The following is an 18,747-nucleotide window of genomic DNA, read 5'->3' as shown; positions in this document are numbered from 1 at the left end:
TACAGGAAACTAGAGATTCGCTACTAGACAACGTCGTCAATGTCCTGGGAACTGCAAATTATGTCATGTTTGCCGACCTCGACGAGACTAGCATGACAAAGGTGATCCTAGGAAGCCGGGATACTATTGAAATAGACGATGATGCGTGGGAACAATTTATGTTGCTGAATTCCATCAGTATCGCCAAAATGACCAAATATTTATTTGAAATACTGTAATATATAAATGTAAATGTAAAAGAAACGCTCAACGGAATAGAGTTATTAGGCTATCGCAATACTTAAGCGATGGCGGATTCAATTTCTTTCATATCAATTATTCATTTCTTAATTTATTGTTTTCCTGTTAATATGTTCTGTAATCTTCATGCAATTGGAGGAAATAAAGATATCTATCTATCTATCTATAGTGTATGTAGAATTGAAACAATCAACCAATGAATATAATCGACTGGAGCTAATTGAAAAATGGGATTGGGGGATAGTTTGGATAAAAAAGTAGAAGCTGATTTAGAAAAGGAAATACAAATATAAGAGAGTAAGGAACATAAAAGGAAGAAGAGAAGAAGGAACGAGATTTCCGACGAAAGCAAAGGCAATTTCTGAAAGGGTGACAAAAAATAACTGACTTTTGCTAATAAAACATTTAATGGAAAAAAAAGGTTGGTACGAATCCAACAAAAACACAAGCATATTGAAAAAGTATAAAAAATTAATTACATTGGTAAATTTAAATCTATTTCATAATGAAAGACACTACCTTATTGTAATTGTTATATTTTTTCCCCAGGTTCTTGATCTTTGAATACTTTAACATGGAGAAATATTGAGTGAAAATATTTCACTGTGTAAAAACAGTTTTGTGATACAACGAACCTAACGTTACCGGTTTCCATTTCTTTTAATTAAAATCATTTTTCGCTTCGGTAAAACCTAGATAAGATCCTTTATCTCGTATATTAAATTTGAGCTGTCGCTAAATAATTGCAGCATATTAATGGCGTTATCAGTATGTTTTAAAGTTTGTTCATTCCTCTGGAGTGTGTGAGAGAGAAAAAAAAACGACGGTCATAATCTGTTTGCACAGTCCTTAAACATTGCTGGATCACACATTGAGAACGTGCTCCAACATGACATCCTTAACTAGAGATCGAGGAATCACGTGATCGTCAATCAGACGCTGAACCTTTGTTTTGATTCCGAGGCCGAGACACTTCCTAATAGAGAAACAACACAGTGTCTTCAGCGTTCTGACGTCACAGTGATATCTTGTAATCAAACTCGCCAAACATTTATCATCCGGCTTAGCAGTCATTGCACAGTCCAACAGCGCGTCCGAAAAGTCGGCTCCCGATTTGATGAGAATATTCATCACATCGGCATCAACATTATTCTCCTGAACTGCCTCTATTAATGGAAGTTCGTGTAAGGGTTCTTCTAGAGGACAATTTTCCCGAAGCAGAATCTTCACATGTTCGCTACTTTTTTTCCTTATTGCACAACCAACTGGGTTTTTCAGCATAATGAGTTCAGGAGTTACTTTCAATCCAAGCTCGAACAGAAGCTCAGTGATGCTGTGATGTGACGACTGGATGACATTAGTCAATAAGTCTTTGTTGTTTCGACTCCTTTCAGAATTAATATCGGCGCCGTATTGAACAATATCTCGTATGATAGGTGCGTGCTGTTTTAGACAAGCAAGTCCTAGTGGTGTACAGCCCAATCTGTCCACAGCATCTGGGTCCGATTGAGCTTTTAGAAGGTATCGGACAGATCGCTGGTCTTTCTGCGATACAGCATGGATAAGAGGTGTTCTGTCCATTAAAGAACGTGCTGTGACGTCAGCTCCAGCGTCAAGTAAAATACGAACAATATCTGGCATCATTTCGTTGTGACACACCGCACTTAACAACGGCGTATGACTGAAGTCTCGTATTCTCTTGTTCACGTCGGCTCCGTGTTTGAGAAGAACGTCAACAGTTTTGCAAAACTCTTGTTCCTTTCGGTTGAAAATTTACTTATCGTAATTAGGAGCGGAGAAAGAGTCCTTTCAACAACCTCGTTAGATAGTGATGGGTCAAGGTCGGCCAGATACTCCACGGCACGGTAATTTGCAAACGAACATGCGACATGTATTGGCATTTGGTCACTGTCATCTTTAGCCCTTACGTCACTTCCGTAATTAACAGCTTCTTGTAGATATTCAACAGTGTTCGCTTCCGTCCTACATTTACAGATAAAGTGCATGATTTGGGATTCCTGATTCATGTCAAAGCCTCCTTTGCAAAGGGTTGATTGATACAATATGAAATCGTCCTCAAATACCGCACCGTATAAAGTGTCCAGAGTAAACATGCAACCATCTGTTTCTGGATCGTCGTTTGTCATCGTGTTTTCCATTCAACTGTTAAAAAGATTAAAGTATGTAGCCCCAGAGTCACCGTTATCTAATGCTTCGTAATCTTTACACAAGTATTCACTGTCGCCTTCGGAGTTGTGTTTCCTGTCTTGTTTTTCGAATGTTCACTAACTCCGATAGATCGAGTGTGTGGTCAAATATGTTAATCCACCAATGTCGACATCTGGCAAGAGAAGAAATGAAAACATTCTGTCATCGTTTGGTATCTAAATTATGAGAAAATAATCTTTGCAGTTGTTAGTGCAACATCTTATCATATCATATACCAATAGAATACTGCTAATAAAATATGGATGTTACATTTACCTTTAAATTAAAATGAGTAAATTGTCCATCACGATAATTTTTTAAAACTGAAATGAAATTGACTTGGTGCATTTTGAGCGAGGATAAATCTGCCTCCATATTCAAATCAATGGCCATTTTTTAACGTGAATCTGTATCGCTTCCCCAAATTTATTAATCCGCTTTTCAATAGTATCAGATGCTGGAGGCAAAATATCATATACAGTAGTAATGAGGCAAGAAATCTGCATATTGTTTGATTTTCTGAATAAATGGTGCAAATATGGAATCATTGATAATCGTTGTTTGCGGCATACGAATGTATCATTTTAGAATTGGTTTATTAAGTCTATCAAGTGATAGACAACGGCTTCGATAACGTCATTAGCAATGACGTCGATTTTATGGCGGTTGATTTGGTTGTCGTCTGATACTTACACATTTCTATATTTATACATGTACTTGAACAATAATTTGATGAACACCGACATATATTGATATTTCAATGTCACGCTATTAAAAGACAGTCGACCGCAGTGAGACAAATTGTGTAGGAATGTATCTCTGATATGGGATATGAATTAGATAAATTGCACCTTTTGGGGTCTTTGTTTTTATGCCTCATTTGGTAAATCTTCGCTTTGAGCGTCGTTCCACTCAAACGAATGGATACTTATTGTTCTTTGCTTGACGTTCATATTTAAAGTTAGGATTAAAGACTGGCTTGTCATTTGGCAGTAAAAAATATGCCAAGATGGCGCACCATGATACTGTGCCCTGAGATGGTAATTCAGTGTGATGACACTTTAAGGCGTCCGACCGTTGCCCATTCCGTCCGTCCGTCAGTGGTCCCATCATTTCAGTGTGATGACACTATGAAGACGTCCGTCAGTGGCGTCATCATTTCAGTGTGATCACAATATAAAAACGTCCGTCAGTGGCTTCATCATTTCAGTGTGATGACACTATAAAGACGTCCTTCAGTGGCCCAGTCATTTCAGTGTAATTACACTATAAAGACGTCTCTCAGTGGCCCAATCATTTCAGTGTGATGACACTATAAGTATGTCTGTTAGTGGCTTCATCATTTCAGTGTGATGACACTATAAAAACGCCCGTCAGTGGTCCCATCATTTCATCGTGATGACACTATAAAGACGTTCGTCAGTGGCCCCATCATTTTAGTGTGATGACAATATAAAGACGTCCGTCAGTGGCCCCATCATTTCAGTGTGATGACACTTCGAAGACATTCGTCAGTGACCCCATCATTTCAGTGTGATGACAATATAAAGACGCCCATCAGTGGCCCCATCATTTCAGTGTGATGACAATATAAAGACGTCCGTCAGTGGCCCCATCATTTCAGTGTGATGACAATATAAAGTCCGTCAGTGGCCCCACCATTTCAGTGTGATGACACTATAAAGACGTCCGTCAGTGGCCCCATCATTTCAGTGTGATGACACTATGTAGACATTCGTCAGTGGCCCCATAATTTCAGTTCGATGACAATATCAAGACGTCCGTCAGTGACCCCATCATTTCAGTGTGATGACAATATAAAGACGCTGTCAGTGACCCCATCATTTCAGTGTGATGACAATATCAAGATGTCCGTCAGTGACCCCATCACTTCAGTGTGATGATACTATAAAGACGTCCGTCAGTGGCCTCATCATTTCAGTGTGATGACGGTATAAGACGTCCGTCAGTGACCCAATCATTTCAGTGTGGTGACACCATCAATATGTCCATCAGTGGCCCCATCATTTCAGTGTGATGACACTATCAAGACGTCCGTTAGTAGCCCCATCATTTCAGTGTAATAACACGACAAAGACGTCCGTCAGTGGCCCCATCATTTCAGTGTGATGACACTATCAAGACGTCCGTTAGTAGCCCCATCATTTCAGTGTAGTAACACGACAAAGACGTTCGTCAGTGGCCCCATCATTTCAGTGTGATGACACTATAAGACGTCCATCAGTGCCCCCATCATTTCAGTGTGATGACAATATAAGGACGTCCGTCAACTTCCCCATCATTTCAGTGTGATCACAATCTGAAGACATTCGTGAGTGGCCCCATCATTTTAGTGTGATGACACCATAAAGACGTCCGTCAGTGACCCCGTCATTTCACTGTGATAACACTATAAAGATTTCCGTCAATGGCCCTATCATTTCAATGTATTAACAATATGAAGACGTCCGTCAGTGACCCCATCATTTCAATGTGATGACACTATAAAGACGTCCGTCAGTGGCCCCATCATTTCAGTGCGATGACACTATAAAGACGTCCGTCTGTGGCCCCATCATTTCAGTGTGATGACACTATAAAGACGTCCGTCAGTGGCCCCATCATTTCAGTATGAACATTATAAAGATTTCCGTCAGTAGCCCCATCATTTCAGTGTGATTACACTCTGAAGACATTCGTCAGTGGCCCAATCATTTCAGTGTGATCACACAATGAAGACATTTGTCAGTGGTCCCATTATTTAAGTTAGATGACGCTATAAGGACGTCCGTCAGCTTCCACATCATTTCAGTGTGATCACACTCTGAAGACATTCGTCAGTGGCCCCATCATTTCAGTGTGATGACGCTATAAAGACGTCCGTCAGTGACACCGTCATTTCAGTATGAACATTATAAAGGCGTCCGTCAGTGGCCCCATCATTTCAGTGTGATGACACTATAAAGACGTCCGTCAGCGGCCTCATCATTTCAGTGTGATGACACTATAAAGACGTCACTCAGTGGCCTCATCATTTCAGTGTGATGACACTATAAAGGCGTCCGTCAGTGGCCCCATCATTTCAGTGTGATGACACTATAAAGACGTCCGTCAGTGGCCCCATCATTTTAGTGTGATGACACCATAAAGACGTCAGTTAGTGGCCCCATCATTTCAGTATGATAACACTATAAAGATTTCCGTCAGTGGCCTCATCATTTCCGTGTGATGACACTATAAAGACGTCCGTCAGTGGCCCCATCATTTCAGTGTGATGACACTATAAAGACGTCAGTTAGAAGTCCAATTAATCGTTGATAACGTCTTTATTTCACCATTTCTGTCGATCAATCGAGAAACATATACATGCAATGACACCGAAATAGACTACAATGACCGTTGGCTGCGAATTTGTGTATGGCGGACGCGTGAAAGATATTATTGTGAATGTAATTGACAAACTGACTTCTCTACGCGAGTTGTTGTGCCAACTTGTCCCGAGTTTGATATTCGGCCGTGCGCGACCAGATCAGCGTAGTCTGCACTCGGTGAAGCTCGTTACACGAATGTACACATGAATATTATCGTAGGCTACACTTTTTAGTCACGTCATCAAGGTAGTGGATGCTTATGTTTCTCCAATCCTACTATTTTCTTTAAATAAAATATTTCCATGCAACGCAATGTTGACGTGACGTTAATGAAGTGTCGATGTAATGTCATTGTATTGTTGTCGGGACGCCATTGTATTATTGACTTGATGTCGTTGATAACACGTGCTTTATATCTGTTATGTTAATAAAGAATAAATAACACATGATAATGGTTTTAAAAACTTGTCACACCCTTAAGGTAGGAGAATTAAGATTTTAAATTATTATTCTCTCGTCGTTCAAATGATTCCTCCCATTTACCTTATTCAAGAATTCTCTATCATCCCTAAGGTAAGGTGTGATGTCTCAATCATATCTGCCAACCCCTCGGTTATGAGAGAGTACGTTCTTGTAACTATTTAATTCAATGATGTCACGACAATTCAATGACGTCACGTCGACAATTCAATCACGTCACGTTCACTGCAGTTATAGACCTGCTATATCACTTCACATTTGTGATATGACTAGTCTATAATGAACTGGTGATATCATCAATTGATTAATAATTATTTATAACCCATTCCTCATAATGACATTTAAAGCCTTATATAGACACATATTTAGCAGTCTAGCTGTCTTACACGAGGTAAAAAAGTTATTAGGTTCATGTGGTCCACATGAAGCATTTTACATCGGACGTTGAAGGTGCTGTTGCAGAACCGCCCACAGCGATTTCTTGAAATCGACTATATTTTCAAGTAAAGCTATGAAAAATACATATGGAACAAGATGTTATTTTCCACTTGACCCATAAGCGCGCCCATAGCGCCATCTACTTCACTTTTTCGTTTACAAGCGTACCTGTGTTTTTCACAGACCCATAAGTGGTATTTCTGTTTGTCACTGAGAGGTTTTCTCACGACTAGGTATTGTACATACATTGTAGTTTAAAATAATAAACAGTTGACCATGAAAAAACAAACGAGTTTAGTACAAGATGACGTAGAAAACCAAAATTCGAAAATTTTCATCAAATTCAAAATACCATTTTTAAAATCAAGCGGCAAATTCGGCACGATAATATGCGAGTACTATCGATGTTAGTGTTTTAAAAACATATTTGACTATCCCTCTGTATACCAGCAAAAGAAAGTCGTGCTGAGTCACTGGATAAGGGCAGTAATTCAATGTTGAAAAATGTATGTGGAAAAAATGCAAGGGCGATACAAGTGGTCCTTTGTCGTACACAATAATACAACGTATTGATTTATTATGAAAATGATTTGATACAATGTCCATGGCAATGTATTATGTTCTACTATGTTTAACATAGTTATAGTAGTTCCGTATTACGTATGATTCATCATTTTTCTCACTTGACCATCTTCGTCTTCAGTACTTCTTCAAAGCTTCTCCTCCGTAGGGGTGTGCCACACAAAAGTTCCCTTTGACACTTGGTCTTTTGACTACTCACCGCGAATGGTGCTCGGCGTGTTGTTATAATTGCTGTTACGTTTTATAATTCTATTTAGTTCAGTTATTCTGTAGTAAAGTTGTCTTTGTCTCAAATAGGAAAATGGAGAACTCCTGCGTTGGGTTGGGATGTAAAGTTAAGTTCAAGTACAACCAGGTTGGCGTTGTTAAAAATCCGAGAAAAATTCAGGACTGGATGAAAGATGTTCTCCTTTCTGAAGGTATCATACTTTCTGAATCAACAGAAGCAAAGATGTGTTCAAAATGCTTTCTCAGATACCTCAAGAAACGTCCTGCATCCGAGAATACCAATGAACCGGAACGGAAAAAAAGCCTCCGTTGACAATGATGCTTCTGTTGACGAATCTGACACTCTGGACGGGTATCTTTCTGTAGATGATTTATACTATGCCCCTTCTTCGAACAGAAAATATAGCATTTGCCGAACTTACAACATGAAGAGTTCTAGGTGCTGCATCAGTGAGAAAGCAAGACACCAGCTGCTTATCAAACATAAACTGTACATGCCTGAGAATTCCAGGGTGTGTTCAAGTCATCTTCTTGGTAAGGATATCAGTCCTGACATTGAGCCGGTTTTGACAGGGAGGGATAAACTTGTTAATCACTTAGCCACCAAGTCACCAGCTGTTATCAACGATTTACTCAAAATCATACAGAACATGTCCAATAACTTGTCACCGCTTGTATTAAACTTCGACAACATGGATGATGAAGATTACCAAGCTTGGACAGGCTGGGATTGTAATCAATTCAATCAAATACACGATGCATGTTCCGAACATATTACTGGTACACAAGCATTGTCATCTAAGAATGCACTTCTGCTGTTTTGGGTTAAACTCAAAACAGACATATCCTTCACTCAGTTGGCTTCTCTTTTCCGCATTCACAAATCGAGCGTGAGCAGAATTTTCCAGATCGTTACAGATGCTCTAAATCAAGCCGTAGTTCCCACACATCTTGGTCCGGATCACGCGTCTAGGGCGCAAGCGTTGGATCACAATACAGTTTTCACAAAAACATTCTTCGGCAACAAAGTCACTGTAATATTGGACGGATCGGCAAAAGTGAAGAACATGAGTTTCGGCGGAAAAGTTACTGCGGTAAAAAAAAAACGCAACTACGTGAAGTTTTTGAGTGTTGTGTTCCCTAACGGCTACGTTCTAGACACTGTCGGCCCATTTCTTGGTAGTGATAATGACGCCAAAATCACTGACAAGATACTTACCTCATTACAAAGTCTGTCAGGTATCCTAGAGCAAGATGATCAGGTAATTGTAGACAGGGGTTTCCGAGACATTTTGAGCAAACTATCAGACGAGGGATACGAGACTCACATGCCGACATTTCCCAAACCTGGACAATGTCAACATGATGGTAAAGAGGCGAACACAGACAGGTGTATCACTAAAACAAGATGGGTGGTCGAAAGTTATCACTCTCGTTTCAAGCAAATCAGATTTTTAAAAACTGACCTCACATCAAACTACTTCATCAAAAATCTCGAAAGTCTTCTGAAAAGTAACACGGCATGTCTGAATTGGCTACGTGGACCCATATCAGCCTTCATCAACAAAAGCAGCCGAAGATGAAAAAGTTGCTCTGGAGATGAAGTCACTTCTAAACAACTCCAACATCCTAGCAGAGCGTGTTGAGAAAGAGTCAGACCTATCACGGAGAACCAAATCCCAATGGCAGAAGCTAGAGGCAGCCCAGCTCGAGTTCCCACGTCTTGACTAAGAATATCTAGAAACTCTGGCATGTGGGACGTACCAGGTGAAGTTGGTCCCTGGATACATATCGGAACATTTGACAGCAGATGGAGATTATGAAGTCATGGCATACCAACACTCTTCTGACCTGATTCGATGTCAAATCCGATCTCGTCATAAATCGCAAACGAAATACAACATATGGATCCAGTACTCAGTTACCGAACAACCACCAATACAGAATTACTACTGTACGTGTCCAACAGGTCAGAGGACTGTTGGTATGTGTGCTCATATCGCTAGTGTTCTCTTCTACCTTGGGGTCTATGTCCATAGTCAGTCTCGAAAACCACTTCGACCAACCAAGTTTATGCCACTGATGAAGTAAATAGCCCGCTTATACATATAATCCAGAATGTAGGGAAGATACTATACATTGAATGTTTCTGATATACACAACGTAGCGTCATTGTCACTCTTCAAAAATGATCGACAGTGTCTAGAATGTAACTGTGAAGGAATATAATACTCATATATATATATGATATTAAGTTCTAAATACACAAATAATACATGATGAGCTGAATGAGCAAGAACAAAGCACATTAGTTGTACAACAAAGTCATGGAGATAGGAAAATTGGTAAAGGGACTAACATTATCCTGACAAAAATCTTGAAACAAATAGTTTCCTTGAAGGCGAATTCGTCCAATCGTGTTTCCTATAACGTATTTCTTGTCCGGACGAGATGTCTTCACTAGCATGCAGTAATAGAAGTTAAAAAAATGAGGCATATCCAGTAATTCTGAAGCGCATTTTTTTTTCATGGATTACACAAATGAATGGAGATATTTTCTATCGACAAAATTCGATAGTACTCGTGGTTTGAATTAGACAAAATGCCGTTTAAACGTGCATTCAACTTTATGAGAAATATCATGTTTTATGTTTGATGTCAAATTTCACAGAAACTAACGAAAAGATTCATACAATCGATATCCGATTACGTTGCCCGATATATAAATGTAATTTTAGTACAATTTTCCTTACAAACAAATAACATTTTGACCTTATAAATACTTGATAAAGTGTGCTTGTGAGTATTTACGACTTTGGTACAAAATGGCCACGTTCTGGCATGTCCGGAACGGAACAAGGTTTTCATGTACTATCAGATGCCCCATGGATATGTCTATCCGGGCATTAGGTAAAGGACCGATTTCCTTCGTGGGCGGTTTTAGAGCATTCCTGCAACAGCACCTTTAAATGCACTAATATTGAACCAAAATCAGAACCGTATATCTTACTTTTTCAAGAAACAAAATAAGAAAAAAATAGTACATGTATATGTACCAGTGAGAATAATAATGAATAGACATACTTACCTTTATTTCCAGTAAATATTATCATTCAATATTTGACGTATCCGTGTATATCTAGCATTCTGGTATGACATGACTTATTAAATAGGCTTAACATAGTCCAATATTCGTTAATTTTAGAAATGACGGATGAGTCATTATTAGTGACAGGAACATAATGTACTAGTTATTTTATATTATTTTTATTAATTCCAGCAATAAATTACTAGAAATTTCAGAAATAAAAATAACTAGATAAGATATTAAAATAATAATGTTATATAAAAACCACATGTATCAGGGACGTTAAAGTCCTTTATATAAAATCCCCCACGGGGAGCCTCGGGAAGTAAACAATAATTATACAAGGGGGATCACTCTAACTGAACATTTAGATTTCCACCTGAAAGGTGATAGTTCGAGGACAGGTACGACATACATGTGGGTATACGTTTGTTAAAATTCTACATGCTGATTTTAGTATATATACTGTAGTATATATTTCTCATGTGTAATGGCCGTAAGGCATCAACATTTTACATCAATAACAGCGTTGCAAAATACAGTATGAACAGCTGCGTATATTTACTTTAGCCTGTAGTACTGTACAAGCTGTAATTTGAGTGGTATCAGTTACGTGTATTATTAAAAACACGAAGATTTCTGATGTTTTAACTGCCTTTTAAAACATCTGATAGATGCTGAATAACAGTTGATCGGCTCATGTGTGATTTTTAATGGCTGATAAAAACATTCAGAACAGGTGTATATTGATTTTGTAGTATCAGCTGAGTACAGGTATTATCTATATATATATATATATACATTGTATATATAAATTATAGAACATAAAAAACTCTGGGATACTTTTCTACCATGACCAGTAATGTTATACTTGAGTCAAGGCCGGTATAATCAAATATGGTTGATTTTATGCATAGAAACTAGCTGTCGTAGCTTACTTTGTGACAAAACATGAGTATACATGTATATATATGTTTTTGCCATTCCTCCTTTTCGGTAATATAGTGAGCTATAAAAGTATCATGTGAACTATCACCTTGTTATGATTCAGTAAAATCTGCCACCTGGTGTTGTGAGCTATGTCATCTGGTGCTGTGTGCATGTCTGCTTATAATATTTAGTGAGCTCTAGTCATTTGACCTTGTGCCTGCTTATAATATTTGGTGATCTGTCATGATCAGCACTCACCTGGTGCTGTCTGCTGATAATTCTTAGTGAGCTGTCACCACTTACCTGGTGCAATATCTGCTTATAATTCTTAGTAAGCCACTACCATTCACTTGGTGCTGTGCTTGCTTATAACATTTAGTCACTTAGTGCTGTGTCTGCTTATAGTATTTAGTGAGCTATCACCACTCTGCTGTGCCAGCTTATAAAATTTGGTGAGCTGTCACCACTCTGCTGTGCCAGCTTATAAAATTTGGTGAGCTGTCACCACTCACGTGGTGCTGTATATGCTTATATTTAGTGGGCTCTTTAACCAGTCACCTGGTTCTGTGCATGCTTACATTTGATTTAGAGAGCTCTGCCACCATTCACCTAGTACTATGTCTTCATATATTTAATTTTTATTCAGCTTGAACTGTTTCTGCTTATAATTCTTAGTGAGCTGTCAGCACTCACCTGGTGCTGTGTCTGTTTATAATTCTTAGTGAGCTGTCAGCACTCACCCAGTGCTGTCTGCTTATAATTCTTAGTGAGCTGTCAGCACTCACCTGGTGCTGTGTCTACTTATAATTCTTAGCGAGCTGTCACCACTCACCTGGTGCTGTGTCTACTTATAATTCTTAGTGAGCTGTCAGCACTCACCTGGTGCTGTGCTTGCTTATAACATTTAGTCACTTAGTGCTGTGTCTGCATAATTATACAGTGAGCTATAACCACTCTGCTGTGCCAAGTTATAAAATTTGGTGAGCTGTCACCACTCTCATGGTGCTGTATCTGCTTATATTTAGTGGGCTCTTTAACCAGCCACCTGGTGTTGTGCATGTTTACATTTAGTGTACTCTGTCACCATTCACCTTGTACTGTCTTCATATGATATTTAATTATCATTCATCTGATGCTGTGCCTGCTTATACTATGTAGTGAGCTCCCTCACAACTCACCTGGTGATGTGTCTGCTAATATGATTTAGTGAGCTGTGTCACTACTCACCTGGTACTGTGCATGCTTATATTTAGTGAGCTCTGTCACCACTCACTTTGTGCTGTGTCTGCTTACACATGGTAATATTTAGTGTACTGTCACCTGGTGCTGGCTCCTGCTTATAATATTTAGTGAGCTGTCACCTGTTGTTATGCCTGCTTATAATATTAAGTGAGCTTACAATATTTAGTGAGCTCTGTCACCTGGTGCTGTGTCTGCCTACAATATTAAGTGAGCTTACAATATTTAGTGAGCTCTGTCACCTGGTGCAGTGTTTGCTTACAATATTAAATGAGCTTACAATATTAAGAGAGCTCTGTCGCCTGGTGCAGTGTCTGCCTACAATATTAAATGAGCTTACAATATTTAGTGAGCTCTGTCACCTGGTGATGTGTCTGCTTACAAAATTAAGTGAGCTTACAATATTTAGTGAGCTCTGTCACCACCGCCTGGTGCTGTATCTGTTTATAATGGTCTAAAGTCTGTTATATTGTTACTAGTTTTGTATCATACTGCATACATGTAGAACACAAAGAGAATGATGCACTGTATATATCTATTTTTATGTTCTGTAGTACAAGTTCCCATGGCAAAGAAAGTTTTGATAACTGGTGCATCTGGTCTCTTGGGAAGGGCTGTATACAAGGAATTTCTTACTGATGCATCATGGGAAGTGTTAGGGCTGGCATTCTCCAGAGCAAGTGGAAATCTGCGCAAAGTAGACATAACATCAAGTGAGGAATTAACTAAAGTCTTTGATGATTTTAAGGTAATAATTCAAATGAAAAAAATAATTATCAAGTCAGCTTAAAGAAAAATGTTGATTTGTAGAAATGTTTAAGTAGTAAGTAATTGCTTTACATAATTTCCTAATTCTTCATCAATGCATGTATAAGTATAGCTTCTGATGTAATGAAATAGTATTGTTGCGTGTGATTTATGTACATGTAATTGTTCAAAAATAACAAATCTTCATAAATCTCAATGCTAGAGTTATTTGGTATCAGTTTTGTATACAACATACTCTCCTTATGGAATAAATTCTAGAAAGTACAGATAAATACTGAATTGATTGAAATCATATCTTGAATTATTTCATTAGTTACAATGCAGACTATTGTTAATAGTTTAGAATGACAGTTATAATTCACTTATCACTTAGGCCCAGAAATGTTTTACTGCACATAACACAGTAATGTAGCTTGTATTAACATGACTTGTGTTACTGATAACTATTATCCACAGCCACAGATAGTAATACACTGTGCTGCCGAGCGTAAACCAGATGTTGTGGAAAAACAACCAGATGCCACACGGCAACTTAACATTGATGCAACTAGAAGAATTTGTGAGTTAGCAGGTAAGACCTAGAGAAGTCACAACCAATAAACCATTCTTTTTTTTTAAATTAATGTTTCAATATCTTAAAATTGAAACAATCTTTGTCAATGAGCTGTCTATTGATAGCCAAAGCATTCCTTCAATACAACAAGATATCCCAGAGGGATCTTGGCGCCCACCATTGAATGATCTTTATAGGTTCCATGTCAGACTGATCTTTTTATTTTTCTCTCTATTTTTCCCTTCCTCTTACTAATCTGTGTAAATTGAGAAACACCCCTCCAGTACTTTTCAAACAAGGGGAACCTATATATGAAATTTGAGATTTAGCAATAATGGCTGTCTGTCGGCCATGTTGTTTACAGATTGGTCTCAAAATGCAATATGCATAACTAGGGAAGAAGGGGAACCTACATATGAAATTTGAGAAAGTTCCTTCAGTAATTTCTGAGAAATAGTGATAACAAACTTCAGTTGTCAAAATCCAAGATGGCTGCCTGTCGGCCATGTTGTTTTCTGATTGGTCTCAAAATGCAATATGCATAACTATGCACCGAGGGGAACCTACATATGTAATTTGAGAAAGATCCTTTCAACATAATCATTTTCTGAGAAATAGCGATAACAAACTTCAATTGTCAAAATTCAAGATGGCTGTCTGTTGGCCATGTTGTTTTCTGATTGGTTTCAAAATGCAATATGCATAACAAGGCACCGAGGGGAACCTACATATGAAATTTGAGAAAGACTCCTTCAGTACTTTCTGAGAAATAGCGATAACAAACTTCAATTATCAAAATCCAATCTGGCTGCCTGTTGGCCATGTTGTTTTCGGATTGGACTCAAAATGCAGTATGCATAACTCGGCACCAAGGGGAACCTACATATGAAATTTGAGAAAGATCCCTTCAGTAATTTCTGAGAAATAGCGATAACAAGAATTGTTTACGGACGGAGGGACGGACGGACCACGGATGCAGGGCTATTTGAATAGCCCACCATCTGATGATGATGGGCTAATAAAACTTGAATGCATTGAAATAGAAATTCTAATTTTTACTTCAGTCTTGCAATATTGCAAGGTTTTTGGATTTGTATAGTTAATTAATGTCCAGTCAACAGCTATGGACATCTATGGACAGAACTATGGTACTTGGGTTTGGTTTTGTACAGTTTAATGTCCTGTCAACAGCTATGGACATCTATAGACAGGACTACAGTACTAGTGTTTCAGTTTTTACCTATTGTTACATTTAAATTTACAGGGAATATTGGCGCATGGGTATTGTACATAAGTACAGACTATGTGTTTGATGGGAAGAATCCTCCGTACAATGAGGATGCCTCTACCAATCCCCTCAACAAATATGGGATCAGTAAACGGGATGGTGAACTGGTCACTCTGGAGGTCTCCAAAGGTAAATACACTAACAGTAAACGGGGTGGTGAACTGGTCAGTCTGGAGGTCTCCAAAGGTAAATACCGTATTTGACCTAATAAGGGCACCCCTACCTTTTTTCAAGGCAATAAATCTTTGACTGAGTGTCAAAATGGTGTTCAAAAGTAATAATTCATGTGAAATATTTTGCTACTTTATGTGTTCAATTTTCTTCAGCAAATTAAGTAACTGGAACACATGTTTTTCGCCACATTTTGTGTATTCCTACAGGCTACAGATGACATGTCAGTGCAAAGAGCACCCAAAACTAAACACACATACAAATAATAATTTTTACCATCTTTATTTGAAGATAAGTAAAGACTTCATTCTTGTTGATAAATAACTTTTGTTCAGAACAGAAAGCTAGTAAAAGACATTGTAAATCAATTATTAGGTCAAAGAAAACGATGTCTGATATGATCTGGGAAATCACCTGTTTCTATAAATAGAACACAAAAGAGTTCCATTTGAACATAAATGGTGGAACACACATTCTCTGGTCTAAAGATCAGCTGGCATGGTTTACAAGTTTACAGGAGTATTCAAGTGATGTTTAAGCTTAATATATGATAATGAATAGATATCTTCATCTGGAATATTTTTATGACTGAATATTTTACCGTTTCTACAACCTTGGGTATTCTGCTATAAAGTATAGTCTGTTTCATAAAACTTCAGAATAACTAATCTTAATAAGGGCGCCCCCACTGTCAATTACCCGCGCCCTGCGCCCTTATTAGGTCAAATACGGTACACTAACAGTAAACAGGATAGTGAACTGGTCACTCTGGAAGTCTCCAAAGGTAAATACACTAACAGTAAACGGGATGGTGAACTGGTCACTCTGGAGGTCTCCAAAGGTAAATACACTAAACAGTAAACGGGATGGTGAACTGGTCACTCTGGAAGTCTCCAAAGGTAAATACACTAACAGTAAACGGGATGGTGAACTGGTCAGTCTGGAGGTCTCCAAAGGTAAATACACTAACAGTAAACGGGATGGTGAACTGGTCACTCTGGAAGTCTCCAAAGGTAAATACACTAACAGTAAACGGGATGGTGAACTGGTCACTCTGGAAGTCTCCAAAGGTAAATACACGAACAGTAAACGGGATAGTGAACTGGTCACTCTGGAGGTCTCCAAAGGTAAATACACGAACAGTAAACGGGATAGTGAACTGGTCACTCTGGAGGTCTCCAAAGGTAAATACACGAACAGTAAACGGGATGGTGAACTGATCAGTCTGGAAGTCCTCAAAGGTAAATACACTAACAGTAAACGGGATGGTGAACTGGTCACTCTGGAAGTCTCCAAAGGTAAATACACGAACAGTAAACGGGATAGTGAACTGGTCACTCTGGAAGTCTCCAAAAGTAAATACACGAACAATAAACGGGATGGTGAACTGGTCACTCTGGAAGTCTCCAAAGGTAAATACACGAACAGTAAACGGGATAGTGAACTGGTCAGTCTGGAAGTCTCCAAAGGTAAATACACTAACAGTAAACGGGATGGTGAACTAGTCACTCTGGAAGTCTCCAAAAGTAAATACACGAACAATAAACAAGATGGTGAATGGGTAAATAATGGTAAAGGTAAATTATCTAAAGCAGTTACACAATGTCATAAGGCAGATACATGTTATTTCAGGTTTATTTCTATCTGAAGAGATATAGTAGTACAATTAAATCAAGTAAGTCTTCTGCTTAAATCATTGTCCCATGTGTTATGAGTAGGGGGTGATCAGGAGATATTCTGCCAATCACCACATAGGCCTACAGCATACATATAGCTAAGCATATGCAATCATTTCATGAATATTGAAATATGTTTAGGGTAGCAACACAGACTATTTTTAAATGGTCCCATTTTTCATCTTTGATCCACAGATTATAGTGTGCTTAGAGTACCTATTCTATATGGAGATGTGCAGGACCTCAGTGAGAGTGCCGTCACTTGTCTGTTTGATAAGGTCAAGGACACAGGAAATAGATGTGTAATGAATGACTATGAGAGGAGATATCCTACACATTGTGCTGACATTGGGGTTGTCATCAGACAGTTGTCTGACAAGAAACTACAGGTATATTCTCTACTGGTCTTGTTATAACTATTCAAAACAGCACTACAAGTTATTCAAAACCATTTCTTGAAGTGATAAATTCTATCTATTAACTATGTTCAGTGCTGTGAACATTTTTCTTTTATAGTACATGCTAGGAAAATGTTACAATCTTCATCATTTGTTTATTTGTCAGGATGCCAGTAGTATAGGAGGGATATATCATTGGAGTGGCGATGAAAACATGACCAAATATGACATGGCCATTACTATGGCAACAGCTCTTGGGATTTCAACCAGTCACATTGAGGCTGACAAAAATCCTTCAGTTGGAGCAACAAGACCATATAATGCACATATTGGATGTAACAGAGTTGAGAGTTTAGGTTTTGGAAGAAGAACTCCTTTTAAGGATGGGATAGTTCCAGTGTTGTCTCCCTTCGTTGGAAAATGATGACTTCCAAACACTGTTGTAAAATATATTCAGATCAAATAGGAAAAAATGTTCAGACAAAATGAAAGAAGAGGGAGATGATACTAACATATTGTTACCTTTTGTGTTCCTTTTAACATTTCAATTATTTTGTAAAGTGCAAAAAAGTGCTGTGGAAAAAGGTTTTTTTATCTTTTTTTTCTTCATTAATAGGAAATCTGATAAACCAGTTTTAAGGTAAAGTCAGCATCAATTAATTTACAATATCTAATTTTTCAGATACATTTATATATAGGTTTTAGGTATCCAGTAATATATGTTTGTAGTGAAGATTTAGATATTCTGTGGAAGTTGGTAATTTACATCTGATCAGCTGGCTCTATATTATGTACAGCATTGTACACGTTACAATGTAACAATGTTTCCCGTTGTTTATATTACATATCATGTGTATAATATTGGTGAAGGCAATTGTATTGTTGGTTGAACAAATCCCTGTCTTATCATTAATAAAATGTATTAAATCTTTATTGTGCCATATTTCTGTAAGGGCCCTGTAAATAGTTAATAGTCGAAATATATACAACGGCACATACAATGTACTAACTTATGAGAAATAATAACAAACTAATCAGATATTATGGGAAGTATCTGTATATAATTATATATGAATATAATGGAATGGT

General features: G+C 38.0%; 2 protein-coding genes across 3 annotated transcripts; one reads left to right on the top strand and one right to left on the bottom strand.

The window, feature by feature from the left end:
* Positions 1–407: 407 nt before the first annotated feature.
* On the bottom strand, positions 408–10,744 carry LOC117328925 (ankyrin repeat domain-containing protein 17-like). The gene is made up of 2 exons (XM_033886542.1): positions 10,636–10,744; positions 408–2,581 (listed from the first exon to the last, which is right to left on the bottom strand). The coding sequence occupies exon 2, from the start codon at positions 1,882–1,884 to the stop codon at positions 1,105–1,107; it is 780 nt and encodes a 259-aa protein (XP_033742433.1). The 5' UTR covers positions 1,885–2,581; positions 10,636–10,744; the 3' UTR covers positions 408–1,104.
* A 244-nt stretch (positions 10,745–10,988) lies between these two features.
* On the top strand, positions 10,989–18,591 carry LOC117328922 (methionine adenosyltransferase 2 subunit beta-like). 2 transcript variants are annotated; one of them, XM_033886537.1, is made up of 6 exons: positions 10,989–11,052; positions 13,359–13,552; positions 14,029–14,143; positions 15,390–15,542; positions 17,456–17,649; positions 17,825–18,591. In XM_033886537.1, exons 2-6 carry the CDS (start codon positions 13,370–13,372, stop codon positions 18,080–18,082), a joined length of 903 nt encoding a protein of 300 aa, XP_033742428.1. In that variant the 5' UTR covers positions 10,989–11,052; positions 13,359–13,369; the 3' UTR covers positions 18,083–18,591. The 2 variants fall into 2 exon arrangements, with proteins under 2 accessions (XP_033742428.1, XP_033742429.1); XM_033886538.1 differs by having other exon boundaries at positions 11,021–11,039.
* Positions 18,592–18,747: the final 156 nt, after the last annotated feature.

Source organism: Pecten maximus, chromosome 6 (genome assembly GCF_902652985.1).
Source record: "Pecten maximus chromosome 6, xPecMax1.1, whole genome shotgun sequence".
NCBI classification, from domain to species: Eukaryota; Metazoa; Mollusca; class Bivalvia; order Pectinida; family Pectinidae; genus Pecten; species Pecten maximus.
The sequence above is the reverse complement of the archived record's forward strand: the minus strand, read 5'-3'. Positions and strand labels throughout refer to the sequence as shown.

Excerpts from the sequence above, each read along its gene's own strand:
- LOC117328925 (XM_033886542.1), bottom strand. The coding sequence starts at position 1,884 with ATGATGCCAGATATTGTTCGTATTTTACTTGACGCTGGAGCTGACGTC.
- LOC117328922 (XM_033886537.1), top strand. The coding sequence starts at position 13,370 with ATGGCAAAGAAAGTTTTGATAACTGGTGCATCTGGTCTCTTGGGAAGG. Across the intron at positions 14,144-15,389 it reads AAGAATTTGTGAGTTAGCAG|GGAATATTGGCGCATGGGTA; the intron begins GTAAGACCTAGA and ends TTAAATTTACAG. Across the intron at positions 15,543-17,455 it reads CACTCTGGAGGTCTCCAAAG|ATTATAGTGTGCTTAGAGTA; the intron begins GTAAATACACTA and ends TTTGATCCACAG.